This window comes from Balaenoptera musculus, chromosome 4, assembly GCF_009873245.2.
Source record: "Balaenoptera musculus isolate JJ_BM4_2016_0621 chromosome 4, mBalMus1.pri.v3, whole genome shotgun sequence".
In the NCBI taxonomy this organism is placed as follows: Eukaryota; Metazoa; Chordata; class Mammalia; order Artiodactyla; family Balaenopteridae; genus Balaenoptera; species Balaenoptera musculus.
In genome coordinates, this window is record NC_045788.1 from 47,304,522 (window position 1) to 47,328,673 (window position 24,152).

At 36.1% G+C, this 24,152-nt stretch overlaps 1 protein-coding gene across 11 annotated transcripts in view; it reads right to left on the reverse strand.

Moving 5' to 3' along the window:
* Positions 1-3,196: 3,196 nt before the first annotated feature.
* MECOM (MDS1 and EVI1 complex locus) overlaps positions 3,197-24,152 on the reverse strand; it is a 565,106-nt gene continuing 544,150 nt past the window's right edge. For 10 of the 11 annotated variants that reach the window (XM_036851220.1, XM_036851213.1, XM_036851211.1 and 7 more), the window contains 7 exons: positions 18,908-19,074; positions 17,751-17,828; positions 14,105-14,274; positions 12,028-12,172; positions 8,405-8,641; positions 7,383-7,566; positions 3,197-3,477 (listed from right to left, as the gene is read on the reverse strand). In XM_036851220.1, coding sequence (XP_036707115.1) covers positions 3,343-3,477; positions 7,383-7,566; positions 8,405-8,641; positions 12,028-12,172; positions 14,105-14,274; positions 17,751-17,828; positions 18,908-19,074 — 1,116 coding nt within the window. In that variant the 3' untranslated portion in view covers positions 3,197-3,342. The remainder of the gene's footprint in view (positions 3,478-7,382; positions 7,567-8,404; positions 8,642-12,027; positions 12,173-14,104; positions 14,275-17,750; positions 17,829-18,907; positions 19,075-24,152) is intronic. The other variant, XM_036851214.1, reaches the window with a different exon arrangement.

Genomic DNA, 24,152 nt, shown 5'->3' on the forward strand with positions numbered 1-24,152 from the left:
ACACACACATATGTATAACTGAATCTCTTTGCTGAACACCTGAAATTAACACAGTGTAAATCAACTATACTTCAATAAAAAAAATTTAAAAAGAAACATCTCTAACATCTTTTCAAAAAAAAGGTCCATATCCACTTTTATACACTCTAGAACAGATTTCTGTTATATTCTAAAAATTTCTTCTTAGCACAGTGTTTGTGTACGTGTGTATACACACACACACATTCTATTCTCTTATCACCATAAAAATTATGAAGCGCCTGCATGTGTAGAACTTTTGCCAAATATTTCTAAAAAAGTATTTTGATTTTCAACATCCACAGAAACCCAGTGCAGTAGCAGGAGAAGCAGGTATTATTACCCTGGTTTCACAGGTGAGATTCTGAAAGGTATGTGACTTGCCCGAGACCTCAAAGCCGCTAAAGTAATGGAGCCACAATTCAAACCCAGGCCTTCAGCTTCCAAATCCAATATTGTCTCTACCGCATCTCACGGCCTCCCCACAGGGCCGTGCGGTGGACTGCTGGAGAGATGAATGTAAAAGAAAGCAGAAATGTAAGGCTTGAAAGCCTCTTTGGAATTTGGAGGCACTAAGCATTAGCAAACTACTGAAATGTCATGCTCAGAGTCTAACAAGAATTCAGTAGCGACGGGAGTATTAGAATGGCTTCAGAATTTATAGGTATTTTCTTTAAAACAAAGGAAAATGCACAACACGTTCCCAGTCTCCACTTTCTCAAGTGTGTTGTTCTTATATCTCAAACACTAGATTCTTCTTCTCGTCTGTATACACCAGATTTATAGCTTTAGTATATTTTCTCAGCACTTCCTGTGCACACTTTCTATTTAAAAAATCAATATTTATACCCCACATATTTAATTCTTATACTATTGACATTTAGAAAGGATGTGAGGAGGTTTCCCTGTATCTGGCATTTTGACTAAGAATGAATAAATAAACAAACGGAGAAATTAGTCTGGATCTACTTCCATGTGTCATACTTATTTAATATGCAGACCTTGTTAAAACCTCTACAGCTGGCCAAGTTGAAATAACCATATTCTAAAACAGTTGGCATTATATTTAAGGTGCAAAAAAATATTCATAATGGCTCTCCCACCAGAGAATTTATTGTATGGAAATACCACTCCTCACATTCCAACTCTGTGTGTACATATATGAACACACAGAAGCAATTACGTGCATAAAAATTAAAATACCATAGCTTACACTAGTGAAAAGCAGAAAACATAAATTTTCAACAAAATCTGAATGGTTAAAGACATCATAGTAGATCAAACCTGATGGAATACGGAGCAACTGCTAAATGATTATTTTGAAGAATTTGTAGCAATATGCAGTTTTTGTGGGTTTTTTTTGGTAGAGAAAGAAAACTCGAAATCAAATCTACCCTCTGATTCTAACCATGAAAATATGATATTTTGCATGTGGACAAAGACTTAAAATGATCATAGAAAAGTTAAAGGGTCCCCACCACTTTGGGAATCAATTAACAGTATTTGGGTAATTAAAAACAAAAATAAGAAACAGAACGCCTTTTGGCAGGCACTAGGTAAAATCGAGAAGAAAAACTGTAGGTTGCTCTGTCCTAACTAAAACGGGTACTGCAGACATGGGGTGATCCCAAGGACCATGTAGTGTTGCACCTGAGCCCTGACTTTGTACCACATGGAGAAAGTCCAGAGCAATGAGTGGGAGATAGTCCAAGTCCCTCTGGGCCAAGGGCTATCCTTCATGTCATCTCAAAACTATACACACATGCTCTACATTCCATGTATCTATTAGGGCATCAAAGTCCCAGACAGCATCTCTTTAAATCATTGGATCCCAAAGGGAAACCAAAATTGCATGAGAAGGGAAAATACCACACTGTGGGAAAAATAACCATTTTTGTAAGTCTTTATTTTTTAGTTGCTCCTCCCATAGTAATGCACTGAAAGGCATAACAGTTTATATTGTACAAAGCATTGGAAGAAAGTACCTCAACTTGCCGATTATTTCAAAATGAGATTACAAACAAAAAGAAAACAAATCTGGTTCCTCGATAAAGGGCAAAATAACTGAATACAGTCTGTTATTTACGTCTCTCTTTTAACATAAGGTCTGGAACACTTCATTTTACAAATAGGATTAACATGAACATAACAACGCACAAGCTTGCAGACAACCAGCATAAAATATGGGGTACAGTTTTTAATCAGAAGAATCATGCTTTCATGAAAGAAATTATAATCGTTTATACAATTGAATCAATTTCAGTATTACAAAAACTAAGTTGCATCTATTCGTATTTAGCTCATTAAGAAGGAAAACAAAACGACAACAAAAAAAGGAATGTTAAGAAAAGCCAAACACCATTTGGCACTCCCATACACAGGTCGAGTCACCTTGGTCCTTGAAATTCAAAAAGGGGTGTGCCTCGGACGTCAGAAAGTAGTGGCTGACTGGAACAGTGCTATTTTAATCAACAAACAATAGTTTGCCAACAAATAAATACATGATACACGCAACACACACAAAAAATTAAACATTAAAAAACAGTGACATGATTGTCTAAAATTAAGATGTTATTACAAGGATTTGGCAAACCTTCTATTAGCGTAGTGGTACAGCGGTACTGGTGATGAACAGGTTACTTCACTGACTTAACCTCTTTGAGCATTGAACATCCATAGTTTACAATATACACATACCCTTGTTCCCTCGTTTTAAACAATGTACTTAAAGAAGGCAAAAGTTAATGGGAAAAAAATACTCCCTGTTATCAGTTTCTATAATAATCAAGTGTGCATTTCATCCAACTACTTCTGTCTTCGAAGGGTTAAATTACATAAAACTTTAACAAAGCAAGAAAATTAAATCTGTAATTAAAAGCAACTGTTCCCAATCATGTGTCAGGTGATCTTGTACAAAAAGGAATTCAGTTTCTATGGAGTGTTCATTCATATCAATGCTGCCATCTTAACTGCTCCTCTCACCCACCCACTCCCAGGGGCAAGGTGAACGGGAAGACGCTTTCTGCCCAGCAAGTTTTTCATTTTTATTGAATCATTTTAAGTCGCATTGATCCTCCAGAAGTCAGCAGCTGCCTTTGCTGTGCAAAACAAAATATCGAGAATAAATAGTTTCTTTTTCTTTCTTTCTTTCTTTCTTTCTTTTTTTTTTTTTTTTTTTAATCATTCAGTTTAAGGTCCCCAGACTTTACATGAGTGACCCTTCAGGTTTATAAGGCATTCTGCTCAGCAGTCTTTTAAATAGTCCTATGTGAAAGAGCCATGCTACCGTTGGACTTGGTCCCATTCTGGTCGACCTTGGGAATGTCATACGTGGCTTATGGACTGGATAGCACTGGATTCCGCCGCAGCCCTGGCCATACTGTGCCACACATTGGAAGAATTGTGGGATGAAGAATGGAGGGACTCCTTGTCGGACAATGACAACATCATAGCATATGCCTGAGGTAAAAAGGAGAGACTCGGTAAATGGCATTTGAAAAACATCACTTTTCATTCGAAGGATACCTTTGGTGAATGTTACAAAGAGAAGGGACCCTGAGAAAGAGCATCCCTCATGGGTGTGTTTGGAAGAGTGCGGGACATTTTCTTGTGTTATAACGACATGGAGTTACGGCTGGCCTTCATTGCCTCGAGGCCACAAAAGTGACACAGTCTGCAGAACAAAAAATTAATGACCCAACCTAGAATGACAACAGTGCCCCCATTAAGAAACAGGAGTCATCCCCCTCCCCGACCATAACTATAATAACCATTCATCCACTGTTTATGCACATGTTCAACTCACCCACAATATTACTGAATGCTTACAACTGAAACTGCAATTACAAATAAGAGACAGGCCTGCCTTGACAGCACTGTGGTCCAGAGGAAACAGTCCCACGGACTCCTGCATTGGATAATTGAGAGCACTGAAGGTGAAATGACTCGCCCAGAGTCACTCACCTAGAGGGGAGGAGGCATAAGTAAAACTTATTTCTGCCCAGCTTTGAATGCTTTGTCCATTTCCCCTCCACGCTTGAAGTATTCAATGCTGACACTCAAAGACCTTGAAAGTCGAGGTAAATCAAGTCGGTTCTACCAAAAAATAAAACAAAACACAAGACCCAACAAAGTTCTAACCCCTGTGCTCTAGTATCTGCCAGCATAAGGTGCACAGGGGTGCTCAAAGTCAAAGTCTAAATAACTGTTCAGAGAATCTCCCCATTTGCTGCCAAGTAAAATATTCAAATGAAATGTTTGGTCTTGACTTAGGAGTGAACTTTTCACTGTTGATTTGTTGGTCTCATCCACTGCTAAACTTGCTTGTCAAAATGCTGCTGAAGAGGAATCATTAAAGTCCTGCCAAAGACATTCCACCGTTGGTAAACAAAGACAAAATGCCTCTGTTGTTAAGCAGAATTTCATCTCTGGGAGTCGTGCTGAGACATGTGGCCGGTCTGTGGTTTCTTCCGTAATCATGGCATTCAGTTAGAAAATCTGCTCTCAAAAGACTGATTTTGATTTGCTGGGTGATTGCTCTCAATGTACACATTTGACTTTTATGTATGCTATTTGCCTTCTGGACCTCTACAAAATCTCAGCAGACATGTTACAAATATTTCTTAAGCATCTACTCTATGCCAGGCACTGTGCTATGTCCCAGGGAATCAAGGATAAATAACATAGAGTCTTTGTCCTTTGTAGGGTTTAAAGTGTGGGTGAAGTGAGCATTGAACTTTATTCCAATTACATACCCACATTTAGAGATCAAGATGAACACTATTCTGAAATGGTTTTAACAAAACTCATTCTTTCTTTTTTTTTTTTAACTCATTCTGATATGTGGAAAAATAAAAGGGATTACAAGAAAAATTTTGAAACCCTGAGGTTTTTTTTTTTTTTTAATTTATTTTTGCCTGCGTTGGGTCCTCATTGCGGTGCACGGGCTTTCTCCAGTTGTGGCAAGTGGGGTCTACTCTTCGTTGCGGTGCCTGGGCTTCTCATTGTGGCGGCTTCTCTTGTTGCGGAGCACGGGCTCTAGGCACATGGGCTTCAGTAGCTGTGGCTGGCGGGCTTAGTTGCTCTGAGGCATGTGGGATCTTCCCAGACCAGGGCTTGAACCCGTGTCCCCTACATTGGCAGGAGAATTCTTAACCAGTGCGCCACCAGGGAAGACCCAAAATCCTGAGTTTTAATCCTGGCTTTTAACCTGCCTCTATTCAGCTAGCTGCGTGACCTTGGGCAAGTTGCTTAATCTTTTAAGGTTACTTCCCTCATATGAGATGTGGATAATAATAACAAAAACTTACCTCCAATGGTTGTGGAGGAACCACAAGCACTAACTTACATAAAGTGCTTAGCTTAGTGTCCCTGATGTAAACAGTACCTGTTATCATGAAACTAATTTTTGTAGGATAGGGTTTTTCAGGGAAAACTCCATACAGAAGGCAGCCACTGTTGTATTGGTCAACTATTTTGGATTCAATCACTATAAAAATCACAGAGTAAATATATGAGTTTTGAGTAAAGCATCTGAATCTATTCGGATTCTAGAAAATGATAAATATGGAATGTCTGCCTTTTGGTAATCAAAGGAAATAAACATTTTCATGCACAAGGATCAGTGCCGAGCACAGAACTGACAGTTAATGACAACTGAATGAATGAATAAAGTCTCATGAAACAAAGTCAGTTTGCAAAAAGGCATGACCATCTTCAGATTGATATATATATGACATTATCAAGTAACAATAAAAATATGAGCTAAAATTGCAAAATGCAAGTACTTCTTGTGAAGGTAATTGTTAGCCCAGCTGGGCCGGGACTTTATATATCAAAATGCTGGTACTGAAATACATCATTTCCATTATCTTTAAGTTCCCAGGACCCTTTGCTTTCTATCACTGTGACAGTTTCAGGAATTTTCAGGTATTGTGCCTTATAATGTCATAATTTGGGGTGGAATAATTAAAAGAAATTTTAGAAAAAGAAAGAAAAGCTGGCTCCCCCACTTTCTCTGATCCACTAGCAAGGAAGAACAGGAAATCAAGAGTCAAAAAAATATATTGGCCACTTCTTACGGCTGTCTCCACGTGAAAATGAGATGTCTACTCTGGCTGGTTTACTTTTAATGTTAGAAAATGAAAAATTCATTTTTATCCTCATTCAATGATAGAGCAGGAAGGGATATTAGACATCTTCTCCACTCACCCCACTTTACAATGAGGAAATGGTACCCATAGTTGTGAAGTGATGTTCTCAAGTTTATGGAGCTAGGCAGCTCCAGAGTTGAGGGTGGGTGCTTTCACTTCAATTCAGAAAGAACATTTATGTTGCCTATTACCATACGTGATATCTTAAGACTTTTTACTGACTTTACTGATATTTTCAAATTTGTATTATCCCATTGGAATAATGTTTTCCCCACTTTAGTTGTGATATGACCACATTTGCTCTTAAGACCAGTGCAAAACATCTCATCCAAATAAGAAATTTCCAAATGTAGGAGTTAATATGGTCACATGGTTTGATATGTCAGGCCACCTCTAAAATGAACTCTGGATCAAACAATTAGACCAAAGTGACCAACAGATATAACAACAGAAAGTTTCCTTTTTCTTTCTTTAAAATGGTCCTGAATAAACAACCTGGTTGAGTGCAGATGTCAAGTAGAAAGGACTGACTTCCCTTTTTTGTGAAAAAAGAACTGAAGCTCTGTTCAGTGGTATTTATAGATCCTTAAATGGATTTATTTTGGTTACCATAGTGCTGATAGATTGCTATAGACCTCAGTGAACTTGGGTACCACTCATTCATTCATTCATTCATTCAATAAAAATCGATAGGGTTTATTTCCAGGTTTGCCATTAAGTTGCTACAGACTTTTGGCAATTCACTTCATCTCTGACCCTCTGTTTACTCCTAAATTCTATCATTAGATGACTTGTTTATTAATTATGTACAGTAAGAAACAAAACTAGAGGACAGAATTCACTTTCCAAAAATCTCAAAATGCAATTAGGTTGACAAAACTTATAGACACGAAGCATTAGAAAATAATTCTGAAGTAATATACAAATAGGTGCAAGCAAACATTATGGACCATCTATACATAGGTAAGGTAATTGCAAAGGAAAGGGAAGATTATTGGAGGTCAGGGTTTGACACAGAAATTTCTGTGCAGAATCCAGTCATATTAATTGCTGTAGGGGTTGACTATTTTGGATTCGGTCATAGACAAAGATTTGAACGTTTTGAGTAAAGCATCTGAGCCTGCTCAGATTCTAGAACATTGCAAAGAGTATCTGCCTTTGGTGTCAAAGGCACAATGTCATCAGGATGCTATACTGCAGGAAAGTATGTACCTGTGATTTGGACTTTCTGTGTAACGGCTGTTTAAGTTCCTCTGGCACATGGGAAGCACTGAAAGAAGACACCTCAGCTTCAGTATATTGATTATCTTCCATTTTCCTCATTTTGAGGCTATCTGTGAAGTGCCTTATATGATCTAGAGCAGAAAGTCCAGTTTTATATTCTTCCTCTTTATACCTAAAATGAACCAATGGGAAAGCACAGAGGGTTTTTTTTTCTTTTTCAGTTTGATATCCAACCAAATCACTTTTCATTTGAGTCTATACACTTGTCAAACGTCATATTATATTTGCAGTAGAAAGTAGCCTGCATCAATTCTTGGGTTCTTTAAAAAGCTTACAAATATTCTATCTTATAAATATATTTCTTTTAAGATTTTTCATGACTAAAGCAAGAGTATATTTGAGATAAAGAATTAAAGTCAATGACATGGGAAGTCAGCAATGCAGTGGAGACAGAATTCATATGTTTATAATTTCCATTTAAAATAAAGCCAGTTACGATTATACTCGTTTGGCACCAATTATCCATATGAAAATATAATAAAATTCCCATCAATTTAACTATTGGGCTAATTTTTTCCATTTAAATATCTATCATCTATATAGGTTCCAAATATATCAAGTAAAGTGAAATCTATCTCAATAATATTTGAATAATAACACACCAGATAAATTGAATAAATTAGATTATGTTGAAATCTCTATTTTTCTTTGAGTAGAAACAGGTAGAGTCTAAATAAGTGATTGTGTACTTGTGTAGCTTTCATTTACCCTTCCTTCCTCAGGTTAATCAGAGTTCCACAAATACTGATGTATTTTTATGCTTGCGGATTATGTTGATGGCCACTTTGTTTCCATCTTTAGAAATTAATCCACTGTGTATGCCTTGCTAATTCAAGTTTAGTTTTTATAATTTATTGCTCGCAAATTGCTTATCACCTGGAATAGTGCACTAATGGAAGAACAGAGCAGCAGGAATTGTAACCCTACATGGATCTACTCTTGCTTCTCACCTCATTGGGGACGTCTTGCAACTCATCTCCAGGGCGCTGGTGTCTTCATAGTCATCCTCATGGTTTCCTTCATGTAAATTACTTGTCCCTGGTTCCTTTCCTGTTTTCCCAGTAATATCATTGTCTTCGTCCTCCTCATCTAACAACACCTCGTCTTCCACCTCTTCATCATCCAGTAAGTCTGAATTTTGACTGGTCACCAAAGCCTTTTCATCTTTAAAGTGACTGCCATTCATTCTTTCAAAAGCATAAAAAAAGAAAGAGGTTCAATTACTGGTATCATTTTTAAACGTGCAGTTAGCTCTATGATCACGTCTTCCAAGCAACAATTTAATTTTCAACATTTCTAGAGCAAATTTTTTATTGCTTATGCTTTATGGCAACCATGGGAAAACAATGTAACCTCACAGATGAGAAAATGAAGAAAAAAAATAATTGTGTGATTATTCAGATTATAAATAGAGCCTCTGGTCGAACTGGGAAAACAATCTCAGTCTCCTATTTCTTATCAGGCCTTTGCTTGATAAATGATATTGTTATATATGATATAAAAAGCACACAAAGGTTTTCTCTAAGTAAAGTTACCTAATTACCATATAAGTATGCACCATTTAAAAGAATAGATTTCTGGAAAACTCATACCCCTGAGCAACATTGCCAAAGCTTCAATACACATGCTTCAAGTGAATCTAAGAGTTCAAAGAAAATGTTAAAGTGGCTGCCAAGGACTAACCAGTATTTGCTATTTCTAGGTGACATTGGTGGGTATATGGCACTTAAACACTCTACTGAGACTTGAAAGTGTTTGAGTGCTCATTTATTCGTACTTTGTTCAAATTATCCTGGATGATCTGAATGTAAAAAAATTCCTTGTTTCCCAGGATAACATTGGAGTGGGAAATGATATAAAAATGTAATTGTACAAATATCTTTTGAAGCTTACTTAGCAAGTGTGTATAACATAATGATGCAAAAGAAGACTATTATATTTAAAAAGCCATCTGTAATATTTTAGTCTGTGGCGGCAAGGATTGCAATATGTGATTCAAAAGTTTAATTACAAAAAAAGCTTAATAACATAGAAGTCCCCGTTTAAAACGTTTGAGGGCATTTATGAAACCAAGATAAGCTTTTCAGGCTTTAAAGTAAACATTAAAATATGTGTAACTTGAATTTAAGTTTCATTGTAAGATTTTAAAGTTGAAACTGTTATAAAACAATTATAAATGTTTTGAATCTCTCCTCCTAACTTCCTCCTTTTAAAGATGTATGATCAGAGAAGTTAAGTCACTTGACCAAGTACAGAAAGCTTGTTAGAAATTAAATCATCCTAGGCATCCAGGTGTCCTGATTCCTGGGTCATTCAGAATCTTTCAATTTTGTCTTGCTCCTTTACCTATTTACTAATTCAGAAAACTTGCTGAGACTGCTAAATTATTGTTATAGTCATGTACAATTTTCACATTTAATGTAACTATTTTTCAGATTATGGAAAATCAGGTATCAGCGATAGACCCCCATCACTTTCCCACATTTAAAAAAATGAGTATAATTTAACACTTAGATTTCTCAGGGCAAAAAAATACATAAATAAAACAATTGGGGATGTGACAGATGCACACAGTAAAAATTCATTTGACCAGAAAAAGTCATATCATCATTAAGTTTTTTTATACAATCCGTCTCTTAACATCTTTTATCAAAGAATGATGAAAACATGTTTTGCACAGACATAAATTATTAGTTTCCAGTTACACTGCCAACTTGCTAGCTTGAATGGATCGAAATTGTTGTTTTAAAGAAATGAAAGAAAAAGTAAAAGAACAAAAGAGTGCATGGATGAAAACCAAAAGTAACAAAGCCAACGTGATTAAGAAAACCTATTTGTTAATTATGCTTTCAAATGTGGCAATTTATGGGGGTTAAATTATTCATCAAAAGTAGTCTGATAGGAGTTGAGGGGAGAAAAGTTGGATGACTCAGTCTTCTTACTTCTACGCTGTTTAGACATGTTGAAACCAGATGTTGCAGCTTTATGGTTCACAAATCTCCGGCTAAGGGCTCGAAATCTGAATAGGAGTCTCAGAACACAAATGGTGCTTTTTGTTCGCTATTTCTTATTTGTATCATGTAACTATCATTAACAAAATGTCAAAATTATCAAAAGATCATGACTATCTTTCTTACTTGTCCTTAGTACTTTGTACTTCTGATATCTGCCTCACCTCTCTCTCTCTCTCTCTCTCTCTCGCTTGCTCTCTCACACACACACACACACACACACACACACACACAAACACACACAGGCGAGCAGAGGGAAAGACATCCAACTGCACAAAGTTATAGTTTTATCAGACTTCTGAGAGGCTGGGAAGAGTCATGCAATAGCAGATCTTCTCTCCTTGTTCCCTTAGAAACAATTTTATACAAGTTGAAGAACAGAGTGGTCATATATTTTTATGTTATCTTGGAAAATAATGTTTATTTGATACTTGCCTTAATGGAAAAAGTACCTAAAACAATTAACTTTGACTTTTAATAGCATCAAAAATAGAGAACACTAACAATAACACTTGCATGATAAAAAGTCATGGAACTTTCATTAATTTCCGGTTACATTAAAATGTACATTGCAGCATCCTAATTTAACAGGCCATTGGATAGTTATATTCAGAACAACATAGTTCTCAATATCAGATACTTAATGGTAACTTATAGATAAGAAAAATTAAACCCAGTAGTTTGGGTAAAATAATGTTTCATTTACATCACATAAAATGTAAAATACTAGATAAGTATCCATTATCATTATCAGCAGCATTAAAAGTTTTTCTATATGAATTAAGCCATATGTGCTTGATGTTGATAATGACAAGAGCGAGCCAGTGCACCAGGTCATTGAAAACAAGGACGATTACACCCACTGAAACAAACATGCCAGAATTAAATGAGGATGCACCTGAGAGCATATAAGGAAGGGATAGAATCTTATTCAGAAGTCACAAATGGTTTCTAAAAAGATATTTGGATGACATTCAATAAGTATTTTATATGTAAATATCTACAGGTATGTATAAATATATACAGATAGATATACATACAGATATATATATAGTCATATAATATATATAGTCATATACTCTCTGTATACATTATATATCATATGATCTATAATAGTAAACACTGTTAGTCAGTGATTCAACTGAACCCCTGTGGTGGCTTTCCCTTCTAGTTGGAAAGTTTTGATCAAATATTCTAATTAGCTATCAAGAGAGGCAGAACAGAACGGTGGTAAAAGCCTGGGCTCTGGAACCACAGATCCCGGTTGAATCCCATTTATTACTTACGTGACCTTGGGCAAGTTATTTAACCTTCGATGTCTCCATTCCTTCACTGATAAAATTATATAACAATAGTCGCTATCTCATAGGGTTATTAGGGTAATTAAGTTAACTAATAATATAAAGTGCTTAGAAGACCATTTGGTATTTAATCTGCACTAAATAAATACGAGCCATTGGTGGCAGGAGTAAAGTAGTGTCTCAAGAGTGAGCACTGCAAATGTATTTGAAAACGTTCATTTGTGAAACCATCGACTTTAAAGAGGAAAAAACAAGCTTTACCTCTCTTCTGTGTTCCTGGGAGACTGGCTGCTATGGTTGCTATTCCCGATGAAATTTCGAATTTCTGTGAAGTAAGCATCTTCCTTGTCATCGAGAATCGCACCTGTACTTTCCAGTTCAGAATGAGGTGACGATGTGGCCGTACCTGAGGGGAGAGAAAGCCTTTTGTGAAAAAGACTATTATTTATAGGGCAACTTATTTTGAATCCCATACCTTCTTCATTTGATCAGTGTTGTTTCCTAAAACAGGCTTTCTCGAATATTAATAATGACAACTTTAGGAGGTCAAGGTCTTCCCAATTTTACCACAGTGCCCATGCCAATGAGTAATGGGGACTATTTTGAACCATTGAAATAGTGAGATACAGTCACCCAAAGATGCCGTTTCTCCCACTAGCTTCCTCCTTTTCCCACTGTGACATGGGAACATTTTAATTTGTAGAATGAGAATATGGGGTGAGGCAAATTATAGAGAGGTCTTACATACATTCTGCAGAAGAAACTGTATACCTGGCTGCAGTCAATATGTATCTATTGCCCCTGTGCTAAAGTATGTTATCAAATAAAGACTGAACACGTGCTGGAAATACTGCATTTTGATTTGGTGGATTAAGCCGTGGGTAGACTCAGAACACACCAGTCGAGAGACAGTTGTGGTATAGTATTAAGAGGACAATACTGAGTCTGTGGATTACAGAATGATTGTCAGCCTCCTTACCTATAAAATTAGAATCAAAATACCTGTATCACAGATTGTTCTAAAGTTTCCATAAATTTACAAATTATAAACACTTTATAACATGTGGTCAAACTTCATACTAACATTTGCTTCATGCTGTTTAGCGTGCCCACAAAATATCTACAGTTTAATAGTTCATCACAATAGTCTAGATGACAAAAACAAGAGGTTAGAACACCCCTCAGCTTAACGAAGTTATAACCTGGACCAAAAAACAAGTATTCAAATTTGACACATTATATCTTTAACTTATTTATTTTCTGAAATAATTTTGACTAGACAAATTATAGCGGTATACTGTAAGAAAGTGTAGCCACTTTTGTGTATTGGATTAGACTTCCGCCTCTAAAATCCGATATTTTTAAACCATGACCATTAGATTTTTGGCTTTAAGGGAAATGAACAGTATATAGTTCATTCAAAATCATAAACAATGTTCCTGTACAATAGAGGACGGATTAATAATAAAAAAAATTTCCTTCAGTAAAGACTACTACTTTGTATAAACCCAACTTTTCTCTGTTCTTAAAATCCTTTTCAGGAGCTGCATGCACAACCCCTCTCCTCACTTCTAAGTCATTTCCTTAATTCTGTAGAAACAAATTATGACTACATAAGTTGGTTTCACACACATATGCCAGCTGCTAAACATTCGTTAATGGTTTATTATCTAAGTATTAGAAGCCAAAGGCAAGAAAACCTACCATGTCTTCTGCTAACTATGTGCTGGTACATCTGGGTTAAGGGAAGGCTCGTTTTTTGCCACTTTTAACTTAATTCTACATTGGAATTTGTGACCAAAACCACACAGCACTATCATTTGCTACGGGCTACTCTGATCATGTTGACAGTCTTCTATCACTCATCTCTAAACAAGGTCCCCTGGAGAGGTCCTCTGAACTGCAGGCCTTCTGCAAAAGCAGCCATGGTTTCTAGGTTAATACTCAGAGCGTGGTATTCTGGGGCTCCACCGTGGTCATCCTGCCAGGCTGGGGGCCACATTCTGTGCCAATAGATGGAAAGATTGTTCTCTGCAATTTAGGAAATCTTGGTTCATCAGTCTCCGGTGAGTTCGGGTCATGGTTCTCTTTGCTTGAGATTGCCCACTGAGATGAATCCAGGAGAAAATAAAATCATCCAAATAAAGCTCTGAGTTGTATATTATTCAACGATCACATCATTCACTTCATTCAAAAATCTCAAGGGAAACGTGCTGCAAATTTGCACAACAGGATCTGATTCTCGTGTCAAAGTGGAACGAAAGAATGATCACAGCTGTCTTTTAAAATAAGAAAAATAAGCTACCGTCTCCTCCCCAAAACACAATTGATGACCTACCAGACATGTTCCCATTCTCGTGCTTCTTTAGGTGTCTGTCTAAGTTGGTTTGTTGACCAAAACACCTATCACATAAGTGACACTTAAAGGGCTTCTCCTTATTGTGGATGTTGCGAACATGCCGCTGCAGGTTAGAAGATATGCTGAATGACCTGTCACAGTACTTGCATCTGAAAAACAAACACAGAACAAATATTCGCAAGCAAATCAAAAGATATTTCTCAAGACAAGCAAACCAGATCTCCAAAATTATCACCCATAAAACAGCACTGTAGAGAAGATTACTATCCACACAGCCAAAATTTCAATTCCAATAAATAGACTTTGATTGCATTAAAGATTTTCATGACTTCGTAAAAAACCATCATAAAATCACAAGTTTATGAAGGTAATCAGTTCTAATATTTCAAGTAAAGCTCACGAAATTAAAAATATTAAGAAATAGTAGTTTTGTTTTATCTTCTGCTTAGGACAATACAATTAAATCTTCTGTAAACAAACATGAAACAGATTCACATATTCTTCAAATAAAGTAAAAAGGTCATTTTTTAATTCAAAACTTCTGAGCCTGATTAAATAATTTCTTAGTAAATTCACTTTCTCAATTGCTAATCCTGAAGGAGAAATTCTGTTATCTTCTCCAAAATAACAATAAAGATTCCAAACTCTTAAAACTGGGGCAATGTAATAGTTTACTCTGATACCAAAGAGGCTGATTTTCATAATCTATAGTTATTAGGAGCCCCCAAAGCCTTTATTGTGTTAACGTTTAAACCGTCACAAAAGAAAGAGTACCACTAAATTCTCCTTTTCAGATAAAAACACAAGGTCTTTGCTAACCCCCTCTCTCTGGATTCCCCCCAGTTTTCCACTTTTATTTTTCCTAGAGTCTGTGGTAGTTCTGAACCAGGCCAGTTTTTTCAGGAAAGCACATATTATTGCCTGGCTAATTGTTTCTGCCTTCCATGATATTTATGATAAAAAATCATAAATTACTGAAGTTCTCCTTCAGTCACAAAATAAAACTGTAACCTCCCACCCTCTCCCCGTCCCACCAGCTCTTACGGTGAGGAAGAAAAGTGATAACTGACAAGATTTTCTCCTCTGGCATTTTAAAGAGTGCATTGTCTGTTTATATGATTTTTTTGTACGCGTGTTGCGTAAAAGGAAAAATCAACTTTCTCTAGATGACTTTCAAGTGAAAATTTCTAACTTAGCAGCCAAAAAATCCGAAACTCATTCTTCCGTGTGTGAAGGGCCCTTCTCCCACTTCTGAATGCAGACTCAGCAGTTCGAGGGACTCAACATCAGAAACTACCCCACTCCATTCAAAGTGTTTGGGCTTTATGGCTGTCTCTACATGATGCCAGATGTCTAGTTAGTTCAGCGGGGAAATAAACCTGTTAAACTAGTTACTTTGTCATAGTATCAGTAAACCAACTCAAGGGCTGATTTAATTTCCCTCCTAAAAAACCATTCTGGCATCATGAGGTTCCTCAAATTTAAATTAATAATATTAATTTTAAAATGGGTAAAATCCCACATTGATAGTAGTTGTAATATTTAAGCTTCTGCTTTTGAAAAAATATATATATGGACTCTTGGCTTTCTTTGAACTTCCAAGGCCCACTGCAATGAGAACCATGGTACAGTTAGCACAGTTGTGTTGTCCTAAGCAGAATAACCTAGGAAACACTGATAGAGAAAACTTACACTCCCATCAAACTTTTTAGAAAAATTTTCACTCAAAATATTTTCTGCACAAATCATGAGGAAGAGAGATTTTGTCTTTGACATGCTTCCAACTGTCTGCTTATAGGGACAGAGGCTGTAAATCCCATAAATATCATCCACTCTAGTATAATCAGTCAATAAGGAAGTTTTAACCAAAAACCATCTGTTACTTTGTATCTTTCCTCTGCTAATATCTTGGCCAAATGTCTGAGTGCTCCTAAATAATAATCATTCCATTCTATTCCAGTAAATTAGTTGGTGGTCAAGAAACAGCTCAATTCAGAGCCTAAGTTTCAGAAATTCTAAAGAGGAGTACATAACACACTCATGAGCATACACGATTAAGCCTTCCTGGTTACTGGATGTAAACACAGGGGTCAAGGGAGCCTTTCAGATCATGGTATGAGACTAAAAACGCTGACTTGAGAGTTCCAGACCTGGGTTTTAATTTTGGGTCTATTAATACCAGACTTTACAGAAGGCAATTAGCATCTGTGGATCTAATTTTTTTCACTTGTAAAACAGAAGAGCTGGACAAATAACTGTTTAAGGTCTTCAGCTATGAAAAATTCTGGTTTGTGTTTTTAAAAATATACGTAAAATAATAGCACCATTTACAGGGTAGAATGAAACCACTGAATTCAGGTACAAAAAAAGAGTAAAATGAGCATGGTGTCACAGTTGCATACCAGACCCTTGGCCATAACAAAATGTAAGTGTGGAAATCTTTCCTCCACTTAAGCAGAATTCCTTGGATATGACATTTTCTCAAAAAAGGGAAATCATCTAACACTTCCCGTTTTTATATCTCTCTGAGACCTACTATATCAAGCACATTCTATCACATATAAAGTCACTTATAAATATTACTTATGATTAGTGATTTACAAAACATGTAGGAAAGCAAAGAATTTAAGAAAATACTTTATTGTTTTCTGAGTTTAAGTCCCTCCAGTTTTCTCCTAAAATTTCTCCTAAACTTTGAACAATCCTCAAATGAACATTGGTCTGCCCATTTTCTTATCCTCGTATGTAAAAAAGTCTTTGAAAGCTGAGAATTTATTTATTTTAATGACAAAAGCATTCAGACAAAAATAATTTTACACATATGCAATGCATAAGAATTTCAAAGCAGAATGAAATTACGATATTACTTAAGATAAATAACATTCATTCTTTGAAGAAATATTCATGAGTACCTAATACTGTGTGCAAGGGATTACACATTCAACAATGTAGGTGATATTTTAAAACTGGAATGGAGAATGGTGGTTAGTTTCATTTGTTAGTAAACAATAATATTAAAATTAAACACAGGTGCCATGTGTCACATGGCTGATTTGACACTTAAGAGAATAAGCTAAGAAGCACTTGAGAAATTGTTGACAGAATTGCTCCCTTCCTATAATATATTCTATTTTATCTGTTCTACCCCTAGCTCCCTTTTCTTCCTCCTCTCAAGGTTTAAAATTTATCCTTTAAACCTCCTAATGGGACCTGTAGACATTGACTTAGCTGTACTGGGAAAACAAAGATATATCCGGGTTGTTAATTCCTAGCAGAGATTTAAGGCTTGGAAGAGGGAGGCTGCAAGATTATGATTATTGTCCATTAAAATGGCATGAATCACTGAGGAGAGACAGCACTTAATTTTAAAAATGGCTAACTGTTCTTAAACGCTTATTCTATACTAGACACTGCTAGAACTTTTAAACTGAGATATAAGAAGACGATTCAAGAAATTAGGACTTTTCTAAATTCTAACCCCAGCCATTAGTTAATTCTTCTTTGACTCAAAATTGAACAGACATACATTCAGACATTCACAAAAATAGCCTCTTTTAAAATTGTGGCAATGAGCCCACTTTATTACAATATTTATCAAGATATTTAGTAAAAATCATTGTCAAACCTGTAAGGCTGCTCTCCTGTGTGGGTTCTCAAGTGCCGTGTTAGGTTCGCAGATCTTGGAAAAATCTTGCCACAGTATCTATTATGAAAAGATGTTTATAAGAGAAAGTCAGCACAATTGACTGTATTTCACTCAAGCTGCATAGAAGCCAGATGCTTATTCCTGAATTAATTAATCTTGTATGGAACTCACATGTCTTTGGTATTTAAAATTTGCAACCAAGCCATTCTACAGATATAAATAACTCTACAAATAAAGACTGCGTTATGAGATCCGGTTGAATTTGCTCATGCATAAGCAAGCAGTTTATGAAAACAGACTTGAGTTTTGATGACCCCCATGCTCCTCTTTTATTAACTCTGTATCTTTACACTCACAAAACTGAACCAGACAAGGGGATAAAAAAATGACAAGAGCCTGTGATTCTGGGTTGATGTAAACAGATTTCAAATGTTTCAACTCATTTTACATGTTAGGCACAGTGACAGCTCTCTGTACATTGAGTGGTATCAGATCAGACAAGATTCTAAGACCTCATCCATCAAGGTATGTTCCTATAAAAGCTTTTCTGGAAAGAAAGTGACACATTTTCCAAACAGCAGATAAATTGATATGCCTGAGTCAGATGCCACAAATTTCTGAAGACAATTCAGAAATCGTAAGTATGATTTATTAAAAAAGAAAACAGGAACCAGAAAAGAGCTTTACTGTACTACTGATGAGTAACAAGAAACTTATTAACTAGTTTTCTTCACTTATCGACCTTATTAGTCCTTCATTAATAGCCTTATTCTTCAATGCCATGACGATTAATAAATATATGCTTGAGGACAGTAGTATTATACCTTTGGATGAAAATAATTAACTGTGAAAGAAAATTCATAAATATCAAAGTGAAACAAGTAGATAGCATTTGGACCATTTCCAACCTCATTTATCACAACCAAATGGCCTGTGTTAAAATTTTCATTTAATAATAATTTTTTAAACCACTATTTTTACATCTCACTAAATAAAGAGTACTTTGAAGTGCTTGAGATCTATCATGGTTGCTATTAATCATCCAATCAAGAATAATTTCCAAAACAAACAGCAGGCTCTTTTGAAATCAGAGGGGAGATTTTTGGAAAGCAGGCCATGATTAACTTTGCAGTTACCTGCAGGTATAGCGTTCCTTTCCTTTCCGCAGGAGGTTCTCTGGCAGGGCGTTGGGAGGAGCTCTGAAGTTGAACATGGAGGGAACCGACTGTAGAAGTTCACTGGCCTCAGGTTTCAGGGCACTGAAGCTCTCCAGCTTCTCCGCCATGTTTTCAATAGCTGACATCTGAAAAGCAAAAGCACAAGACCATGAAGGATGGGGCAGACATCCTTCTTTCTGTAATCATCTCTAGCAAACCAAGAACTGATTAATAAGAGGGAAGCATCAAATCTGCTGAATGCAAGGGGCTGTAGAAAGAGATTGTAGTGTCCCAATATTAAACAAATGAGAGAATTCATTGATTTTAAAGATAACAAAGGTAGAATCAAGCTTACAAAGTGCCAAGTGAACTTTACCATAAGCCCTTAGTTAGACCATTTTGTAATAATTTGATATACAATTGAGCAATGAAATACATGAGAGAGAATAAAACCGTTAGATTTTTTATTAAATTAAGAGACAGCATTAGTATCATGCTATCAACATTCACCAGGCCCACCCACCTGTGAATGACTGCAGGAAGGAAGAAATTAACACATCCCCTCCAGAGGCTGACTGGAACCAGGAAATGTTTGACTTTACTCCCTCCCTTTTTAGTATAAAAGACGCTTGAATCTAACTCTGGCAAGATGGTTCTTTGGGACACAAGTCCACCATCTTCTCGGTCTTTGAGATTTCCGAATAATCAGTAAAAAAATAGTAAACTGGAAATTATAGCAAGAGATCCTGTATGCCTTGTCTAGGTAATAAAAAACCATAGGAAGTAGGGAGTCCCATGAAAAGAACTCACAGCATGAAAAACATCAGGTGTTCCAAAGTTATAGCTTTAGCCAGATGTATGTAATGCAGAAAGAAAAAATTAAATGCGTAAGCAGTGCTTTATGTTAAATTAATATCTGGATATACTAGATTTTTAAGTGGGATTATGTATAAAGAATTTTGGTGAAATATTCATTTGTCCTGGACAAAGATTAAGTTGAAATGACAGTTCATGATATATTATCATAACTTCACATAACCTGGCATGGGCATTGTAAGTATAACCAAACTCTTAGAGCAGTATTCTTGAAGAAAAACTATGCTGCCTGGTTCTTCCCCTCAAATAACCTAATTTATTTTGCTTATAATCTTCAAGTTTTTGTCTACCTGCACACATATTCGACAGAGTCATAAACAGAGGGTGGCATTTACTTTCAAAGGCAGCTTGATCCTCACTGTCTATAGTTAGACAGACTCTCTCACCTTTCCTTCAACCCTCCCAAAATGTTGTTTCTCCCATGCTCACATTTTATTTGGAAGCTGCTTACTACTGAATTTTTAAGAAGAAAAAGCAAACTCTCAGGCCATCTTGTAAAATCAACTCACCCATTGTTTATTTGGTTCTCAGGGCACTATGCCACTGGAGAACTCACAAAGCTGTTTAAAAGGTGTTTGCATTGTGTACACACTTTGTATGTTTCTCAAAAGGCTGGGGCGGTAGACCAGAAGACTCCATGCAAGGATTAAAAATGTTAACAACTATACATTCAAGCAACTGATCAGCCCAAGAAAAAGATTCTTTTGCTGATAAGATGGTAAGACAGAGTTGGAGGTCTAATTTATTATGAGCTCAGGTTAAAAATAAAAGGCAACATTTCATACTCAAAAAGAAAATTAACAAAATATATACTCCGCGGACACACAGCTGGACAGAATACCACTGACTTCTTAAACTGGAGCAAAATCTTAACCGAATGGCTTAAACATGATTCTCTTCTTACAAAGGGAATATTGTATGCTTGATTCTTCAAATGACTATTCATGTTGTAGTTAGCTTTCTTTCTTTTCCCTTTATCCTGGAGCCTGCCCTCTCATTTCATGCCCGGACTCCTAATGCTAGCTACAAATTGCAATGTACAGGGTACCACTGCCAATTTGCCAAATGTCTTTCATCAAACACGGTGCAAAAAAAATCTCAGAGGAAAGTCAAGATACATTTACTTGTCAGACGACAAATGTGAACGCACTGGGAGGCGGCAGGGGCTATAAGCTCAGGGGTTTGATTCATAATCACTCAGCTGCTAAAACATTCTCCACAGATGCAAGCGGACAGCACATTTGTCACTATGAAGGATTTTGACACATACTGATCACAGGGCAGAGATATAAAATGATGTTGCTGCTCATAGAGGTTGGAGGAAACTCTGTCCCCGCTGAATATGGTCATTACCCCCCTCTAACCAGAGCATTAGCATTTTTCATATTACTTTGGATTTTATTTATTAAAAATCAATCCAGAAATATTTTATGATACTATTTTATTTGCATTTATTCCTTCTAATTGTTCCTTGCAGAAAATCATTTTGATATTCCACCCTCCATGGAATAAATTGTCTGAGTGAAAAATGACCTCTGGCCTTCAAGCTGATTAGCAGTAACAAGCAGGGGTAAGGGGCATGATCGCATATATTTTTTGGGAAAAATAGTAAGTGCATGGGTGATGATTATAAATGTTTTATTTATGTACATTTAATATTTGAGTAAAGTTTCATTATCTAGTGGTTTTAAATCATTTGAGTGTCCGCCCTGCCGACACACTCAGATTCCTGGGGCAATACATCTTGTAGAAACACTTTCCTTTTATATGGAAAATAGCTTACTCATGACTATCATTATTCTCGGCTTTCATCTCCAGCATATATAAACTACAAGTCCTTCAAGTTATTTAAGAGCAATTGGCTGTTGAGAAATGTGTCTTGCTTTAGTAGCTGCTAATAGCTCCTTTTAAAGGAAGATCACTGTGATTACTTTACCTCAAACTGTTTCAATTTGGGAAAAGCATTAAGAAATAACAAAATATAGTATGGACTTGATGACTTAATAACAACATTCTTAAAGATAATAAGAAAAAGAATAGGGGTTACCCAAGCGCCTCTCTTATAAACCACCCCCCACCTTTGGCTTGGGGTGTCAAATGAAAAGAGGATTAAGTCAGAGTGGGGAAGAGGGAGAGAAGAAAGGTGGGAAGTGAGCTGAGGGTAGCTATTAGCACCACACATGCAGACACACACCCCCTCTCCACTTTCTTTCCAGCTAGCAACCACCAGAACAACATAAAAGCCATCACTGAATCCTTCCTCTCATCTTCCAAAGATTTGCTCTCATAGCACTTGACATCAGCTGAAAAGAGTAAGTTTCTCCATTAGGACAGATAGAAGTGACTTAGATTGACATATAGACACTACTATGTATAAAATAGATTAATAAGAACCTACTGTATAGCACAGGGAACTCTACTCAATACTCTGCAATGACCTATATGGGAAAAGAATCTGAAAAAGAGTGGATATATGTATATGTATAACTGATTCACTTTGCTGTACACCTGAAACTAATACAGCATTATAAATCAACTAGACTCCAATAAAAATTAATTTTTATAAAAAGTGACTTAGACGTCTGCTAGTTGGGGTAGTTTAGGCATTCTGTGACCAACAATCAGCCCTGGTCCATATCTTGGATTAAGGTGTCGGATTAAGATGAGTTTTATCTAATGTATGGGTCCAAACCTCAACTTTCTCTAGCTATCTGGGCTGACTCATGTGATACTCCTCTTGGAATAACATGCATTTTGTAGAAGTGGTAAGTTTTGACATTCATTTTAAAGTCTGACTTGGTATTTTAAAAATCAAGATGAATTGGGATAAATGAAACAGAATCTAGCTAGATATACTTTTCAACTGTGAAGAAACCAATGAAGGGGGAACAATGTGTACTACAATGAAGAGGACATTTGCTGAGAATGGGGGAAAAAAGGAGGAAAAAGTCACATCATATATTTTAAAAACGTATTGCCCTCTGTCCTATTAATGTCATAGGCTAATCTCCGATCACTAAATGACAGTTTTTTTCCTATGGAACAGTAATTTTTATTTACATATATTATAGTTGTTGATGGTATCTGCAGCCAGATGTCTGGAAAAGGAAGTCATTTCACCCCCTTCCAGTCCCCAAGGGGCTATTAACTTTATACTGACGCAAACTAATATTTAGACACAATTCCCTAGCTCCTACCAAAAAATGTAGCTATCTCTCTCGTCAAATAAAGTTAGTATTTGTAAAAACATTTCAGCAGGCAAGATATCATCAACTGGGTCTGAAGCACTTAGCTTAACATTTTTTATCTGGCAGCCAATAATTGATGACATAAAGAAGTTTCTCATTAAAACTATTAAAGTGACAATCTGATTATACAAAATGATATGTCCAATGGCACCATGAATTATGTGACCTAATGTTTCACAAATTAGATTACACATGGCTTTATCATAAAATAACTAACTTTTCATAAATAACTTATGATGGGAAAGTTTGTAGATTTGGTAGTTTTCTATATTTATTCACTTGATAATCTAGAGAAATCTTAAAATCATGGCCATTTGGGGGAGAAATACATATTCATATCTTATGGTTGTCTCATTCCATATATCACATTCTGCAGTCATGATTATAAAATTATAGGGTTTTGTAACCACTAAAAATTATAAACTTTAATATTTTACTACTTTCCACTAATATCTATATTTTATAGTACAAATATAAATTATTGCTTTGAAAAACCTATGATTCAAAGAATGGGAGTGTTTCCAAAGCATTGCAATGGCAGTTGCTATACCATTGCACTGTCAGGAAAGGGTGTCTAACTTAAAATCTGAACTGGCTTTGTAAGTTGGTAGAAGCACTGGCCATTTGTGTGGGAGACAGCACCTTATGCTTGAAGCACCTAACAGCAAAGCTACTAGCAAGTAATACTCTACATTAGAAATAATGAGGACAATGACGTACGATATTCTGGACAGACCTTTGCCAGGAGAGGCAGACAAGAAACACTGAAAATATAAGCCAGGATAATGAAACAACAACGCTGTCTACTGCACAACTTTGCCTAATAAGGAAGTTTCTGTCTCTCTACTCTTATACTTTTGAAATAAATGAACTTAATCCTTAAAAGTTGATAGGATGAGAAAAATCACAATTCATCACATATTCCACAGAAGAAACAAAATAGAAGAACTTCTGGTAAAGGAAAACTAACATCAGATAGAGGAAATAGGTAACTGCCAAAGTGCTCTAACTTAAAATAATTTATATATAATTATATGGTGACTAAAGGGAAATTTAACTACATTCCGAGATTCTACCCATACTTCAGAATCAGTATAATT